The sequence below is a fragment of the Bidens hawaiensis genome, unplaced genomic scaffold, assembly GCF_021521415.1.
Source record: "Bidens hawaiensis isolate Kalapana, Puna unplaced genomic scaffold, B.hawaiensis_p1.1 tig00001179_1, whole genome shotgun sequence".
NCBI classification, from domain to species: domain Eukaryota; kingdom Viridiplantae; phylum Streptophyta; class Magnoliopsida; order Asterales; family Asteraceae; genus Bidens; species Bidens hawaiensis.
This window is the reverse complement of record NW_027491068.1, coordinates 2,349,739-2,356,293: the sequence shown is the minus strand read 5'-3', so window position 1 is coordinate 2,356,293 and position 6,555 is coordinate 2,349,739. Positions and strand designations below refer to the sequence as shown.

Genomic DNA, 6,555 nt, shown 5'->3' with positions numbered 1-6,555 from the left:
TTTATGTTCGTTTGTTTAAAATCTAAACAAACATAACTAAACAAAGATAAACGAACATAAATAAATATATATGAACCAATGTGAATGAACACAAACAAACATAAACAGACTTAAATCTAAAAACACATAAATGAACACAAATTATCAAATATAAAACCTTTAAGACATATCCAGATAATATTTAATTATTTTCTATTAATACATAAACGAACATAAACGAACGTTCATGAACATACCGTTCGTTCATTTAATTAAACGAACACAAATTTTGCGTTCATGTTCGTTCGTTTATTAAATAAACGAACATAAACGAACTTCCCACCGAACGTTCGGTTCGTTTACAGGCCTAGGTTCTTTATCTAGAAACTAGCATCACCGTGTAGTTTTTCGTTTTTTTTTTTTTTATTCTAGCAGCAGTATGCCATGTCTCTTGTCATCTTTAGGCAAATGGCCACATTTTGCCAACCAAAAAAAACAATATTGGTCCCCTTAGTCACGTTCTTTCGGTGTTAGTTGTATTGTCATCCGTCATCCATGATACAATAAAGCAGCGTGCATAGAATGTTTTACAACTCTACATGTAGGTGTTAGCACCAACAAACTAGTTAGTGATGCATAGATTTCCATATACAAGAAAATTGATGTTATAGCAACAAAGTAGCATGAATTTCTGGTTGAGAAAGGCAGAGGTTTGGCAAGTATTTTGTGTGTTTTCGATAGCAAAAATGAAGGGCGTGCGCTTTTGGCCCATGCAATTTGGCATACAAACACCTATAACGATTTAGGATATGTACTTTTTGACCTATGTGTAATTGTGCACTTGAGTTCAAGTTCATATATGAATTTCAAAAATATCTGATGCCACATGGTGATGCTACTCGGATCTCTTTGACCCATGTGTGACTGCGTGCTCGAGTTCAAGTTAAAAATGATTGTGTGATAGTTACCTATGTCTATAGGATGTGCTTTATTTGAGTATGAGAAATGCAGACAAAGATCTGATGCCATATGAGCCATGATGTTGACCGAGATCTAGTGTCACACGAACCATGTTGTTGACCAAGATCTAATACCATACAGAGCCATGGTGCAATCTCTAGTGGCATAGAAACAATTTTTATGTCAACAATGAAGAAAGACAACAAGTTTAATATATGTTATATTCTTCTCAAAAAGACTAAATGCGTGTCTAAAATTTAAGTGTTTACCTTCAACAATATGGAACAAGTTTGTATATAATGTTCCAATCATAATCAAGGTTTACTGGTATTTGAAGAAAGAAGCCCCATTTGTTCAGTAAGCTTCTGCATTTGAGACCCCGAACACTCAATTTCTGAAGGCTTGCTTTCACTCCCCATGATGACATCATCATCCACCACGCCTGAGTTTTCATCATTCGTGTTTGCCTCCATCTCCGGGCTCTGCTCAAGAAACCGCTCCCATGACGGGTCGTATGCAGTCAGATACTTCTCCATTTCCGTTAATAAATTACTATCCCATTCCACATCAGGATCGGGAGAAAAACTTCCAATATCTAACGCGAATTTTTCCTCATCCAAATTCGGGTCCAGGAGGGTTTGATTCTGTGGTTCGGGGTGCAGGTAATTGTCTACACTAGCGTCTGACACCAATTCTTGCAGCTGTGAGAGATCAGACAGATCAGACACACCGGGCAGATCTTGACCATCGATTATCGGGCTTGTATCTGGTAAATAAGATACACTAGAAGCCGGTGGTGTGACCTCGTGTAGAGTAACACCCGAGCTAAAATTATTTAAACGAGGTGAAGAATTATCTAATTTCATAAGTTGTTTCATCATTGCTTGAGCTGCATCATTCATTCCGGGTTGGTACTTAACAATTCGTCCATCGAGAGAATGTTCGTTTGTAATAACACCGTCTTCTTTATACCTTCGTTTTTTATTGCGTTCGGTTATCAAGCGTGCGCTCTCGTTTTGCTGTTGCACAAACTGAGCCAAGAACCCAGGGCTGTTAACTGCTTTTGCTAAAAATGACATCATTTGTTGTTGTCTTTGTTCCATACCCTGAAGACGTTGCACCATAGACTGCATTTGGTTATCGGTTGTTTGTTGTTGTTGTCTTAGCCTCACGAGTTCTTGCATTAGAATGTTTTTGTCTCGCTTTAATCTCTCGACTTCTTCTTCCAGACCAAATTTTCCAACTTCAACACACGCGCCCACTGAGGAGGTTTGTTGGTGAGGTTGTTGAGGCGGTTGGGTGTGCCCGGAAGCTGATTTTCGACGGACAATATTTTTGAGCAGATGTTTTTGGCCTCTCAGAAATCCCTCGTTTGCGAATTCCCAACGGTCTGGATCGACTTTTCTAAATCCCTGTTTATTAACATCTCAAAATAATCAGAAGAGGATCCAATTAGCACATGTTTTAAAACTGCTAATTAAACAAAAATAAGCATTTAAACCTGACATTAGAAGTGAAAGTTTTATAACTTAAATAACAGATGGCAAGATAACATGAATAAGTTTTACAAAATGAACTAACACTACAAATGCCAATGAGAGTAAAGTATAAGGTTAAATAAAGGAAAACAGGTATAGAAAATAAAGTATCCAATCAACAGTAAACATAATGCAGGACAAAAACATTTTGAGTACAAATAAAGAAAACTAAATTGAGGAAATGTTGTACAAGCGCCCAATTAGCTCAAATCCATGTACCATTAACTGATGTTTTGAGAAGCGAAGTACAGAACACAAAGAGTCAAAAGTTTTATTAGACACACATTAATGAAACAGAGATTGTTTCAGAACACTATATACAGTTATACACAAAACTAGAGTACATCAGTACAATACCCCCAGTCCCGACACATTGACTCAAAAAATCAGCATAAGTTGTCACTATATCCAAGTTTTAGCTTCTATCCACCTGATTTTCTCTACGGCTCTGGAATAGATGCAATCATCATAATATCATGTGTTTGAAATCAGGGTCCGCTGACCTTTTTCACAAAATCATTAACTATTACCTATCTCATAATCTTCTTTTCCAAACTTATTCATAATCTCCTACTATGAACACATTTCTGCAGCAAGTGACCGGAGTACTTCATTACATAAAACTTCTCATTTAACGAAGGGTGTCAGCCTAACAAAAGTATGTGTAAGATCTAGTTTTATTTAAAAAAGGGTGTGATCCTAGCAAAAGTATATGCAAAATCTAGTTGTGGTCTTATACAAATTGCTTCTTACTGGCATCTGTAATGCTTTAGAGCTGCTAAATGAATCAGTTATATATAAATTGTTTCTTACCGATATGATTCCAACTATAAAAAAGGTGTTCTAAAAGGACGGAGTTCAGTTGCCAAGTATGATGAGAAAATGACAACCTCAGTTATTTCCCAATCCATAGGCAAAGCAGCCAACAAGTGGTAAGACAAAAATCCACCATGGATACCAGACAGTCTGCCAACAAGAAAGATCAATTTTGAATCAAGAACTGTGGTTTACATTTCACAGGTTCTCTTTCCTATAACCTACCTCATCATAATGAATAGCATGATGTGTATTTTGCTTAACTAAAACAATAAGCATCATCGTCACATAGGGGAAATCATTCTGGATTTCTATTTTAATTTCGACAATCAGAAATAACATTGAAGGTCAAAGTCAAACATTTTGCCTACAAAAGCTCTGCAAATGAAGATAAACACCTATGCAGTTAATGCAGAAAAATTATCAGATATTGGTCAAGGACCGCTATTTGAGATATTGTTATCGTGATGAGATATCGGTAATTTTAATATCATGCAGAATTTATATATATACCACTAGCATATTAACCTTTTTGCAACTTACAAAACACTAACAATTGTAGCATGTAGGAACTGATTAAGATTTAAAAAACACTAACATTAAACACTAAAAATTGACAATTAAGACTTAAAAAGACTGATATAGTGTCCAATATCGGGAACCATATTTTACCAAGGGACCGATAACCGATAAAAACTTACTAAACTTCAAATTCACAAACATATCAAATCAATCATATCATATCAATCACTAACTTAATATTCAATTAGCAAGGAGACCAGAAGAGTACATAAGTATTTAGCTGGCGAACAAAGCTTGAGAAATTATTATGCTTGAAGTACTTCGGCAGCAGATCTCTAGCAAACTCCGGCGGGTCCCACACCACAAAACTATTATTCGAGCTGGTCCACGAAACTACTTTATCAGTGGCTGGATCATCCACTATATCATAAGTTTTCACCAAAAACGGCGGCGGAGCATTCACGGTGGAAACCGGAAGCGGCGCCAGCGGCGGAACGGCGGCAGTGTCTGCAGCGGCGGCATTATTAGGTTCCATGACGGTTGATGATGTGATTGAATTAGGGTTTTGAGAACACCATTAGTTAAATTAAAGGGGATTTAAAAACCAAATGGGATTTAAGTGGAAGTATGGAGAAAGCTTTGGAAGAAGAAATGGTGATTAGATATTATTATTATTATTATGACGAAAGGAAAGGGGGTTTTGTGATTGTTTGTTTATAATATCTTTTTGTTTATGGTATAAATAGTAAGTACTGTTGGTGATTGGAAATTGAGGCACCTATTTTAAGAAGGAAAACTGAAATAACTAAATTTCATGAATAATAACATTTAATTGTTGATTTAAAATATCAGGGAATGTTGGTTTAGAAATAATATTGTGTTGAGAATTACGAGCATTGTATAAAAGTTTGTAGGCTTTGTTTGGATGTGATACATAACACAGTTTAGTTATAGTGTATCTTATTCTTCTGTTTTATTTTCAGTGCAATTAGTTCAAGTGAGGGAGGTTTTGGTTTTATTAAATTGAAGGCTTACATCGAGGATTAAGATGTAATTCTGCTATAGAATAAAAGGAAAACAAGTTTAAGGTAATACTGTGGGTAGTGGCTCGCGAACACCACTGCACCCATCAAGTGGTCAGGGGCGCGGACGGCCCCCGTGGTCCGGACCACGGGGCTTGGTCAAGCTTTTGAGCAAGGGTTGACTGGGGGCGCGGTCAATGAACTGGGGGTGGGCAACCAAGCCCCACTACACCCTATGGGGCTTGGTTGAGAGGCTTTATCATGTGCCATGTCATCGCCTACGTGTCGGGTTTTGATTGGATCACTTGGGGCTCAACCAAGCCCCATTACCCTTAGCCTAAGAATTTTATGATTTGGGTCTTCACTTTATAATGGGGTATTGTACGTGTCTTGAGTAAAACCCAAGTGAAACATGAAACTAGGGGTGTTCTTCGGGTTACAGGTTTTCGGGTTTCGAAGTTTTAAATCTTGACTTGATGTAATACCCCAGCTTAAGCGGAAACGCCCGAGTGTTACGTACATATTGTTCAAAACACATGTGACAATATTAAGTGACAATATTATCATTAATTCATTCAAGATTCAAATACATAAGTTGAACAATAACAAAAAACCTTTCAATAAAAGGATAAACGGAATTCAACTTGTCCATTATTTGAAATATCCTAAGTCTAGTGACTTAATCATGACATCATCCTCTAATAATGGTACCCGTAGCATATGTACAAAATAATGTCAACTAACTAAATAGTTGGTGAGTTCACACAGTTTGATATAAATACATAAAAACAATATGGTGCTAGACTATCGCTATCTAGTGAAAAACAATTAAAACAAGTTCCTAATTACCTAAGCAAGCTAGGGTGTCGAACCACGATGAGTATGTGGTTAGTGTAACGTGTAACAAATTTATAATGTTATGAAGTAATAAATTGTAGTGTTGATCACACAAGCAAATAGTTTGGTTTTAATACTGATTAAGCAATTTAACAAATTCAAGAAATTAACAAAAACAAATCACACCCGGGGTTCAAGTATGCAAACAAACAGTAATATCATGCAACCTAATAGATTAACTATCATTGATTAATACAAACTAATTAACGAGCCAAACCTTAGGCATCAACACGTTCCCTACCAGTGTGACTCAACTATGGGAAATTGTATGCTTCTTTGTATTCAACTAATCAGTACAATCCTATGAGCAATTATTATAGCAACCAACAAACTAATCGTTTTGATCAACGTAAACCTAAACCGACTGAATGCACAGCAATACTAAACATTAATACTCATAGATTAATCAACAATAATTACAAAGTGTATGTTCTTAGTACATGAGAAAACTGAAAATAATACAAACTTTACATCCCGGGTATGATTCGAAAGGATTAGCAGAGCCTTGACATCACGGGATCTTCAATTCTAATGATATGGAACATGTGTATTATCTCGAGATGAATCGATATGATATAAGTGACCTCCCTTTGCTCTAGAAACTGCCTGGAATGAGTTAGATACGAATAAGGTCGTCCAAAACGTATTTTAATCAAAAACCCTAACATTCCTGTATTTCCCTCCCATCGCGGTACGCGATGGGGTCTTCTTGGGTCCATCGCGTATCGCGATGGACCATGGTCAAAGCAAAGATTAAATTAATACCATCGAGATACACGATGGGTCTTCAATCCCTCCCATCACGTACCGCGATGAGAGTC

At 36.6% G+C, this 6,555-nt stretch overlaps 1 protein-coding gene across 1 annotated transcript; it reads right to left on the bottom strand.

Moving 5' to 3' along the window:
- Positions 1-1,139: 1,139 nt before the first annotated feature.
- On the bottom strand, positions 1,140-4,389 carry LOC143563210 (heat shock factor protein HSF8-like). Its single transcript, XM_077050805.1, has 2 exons — positions 4,084-4,389; positions 1,140-2,351 (listed from the first exon to the last, which is right to left on the bottom strand). The coding sequence occupies exons 1-2, from the start codon at positions 4,348-4,350 to the stop codon at positions 1,254-1,256; spliced, it is 1,365 nt and encodes a 454-aa protein (XP_076906920.1). The 5' UTR covers positions 4,351-4,389; the 3' UTR covers positions 1,140-1,253.
- Positions 4,390-6,555: the final 2,166 nt, after the last annotated feature.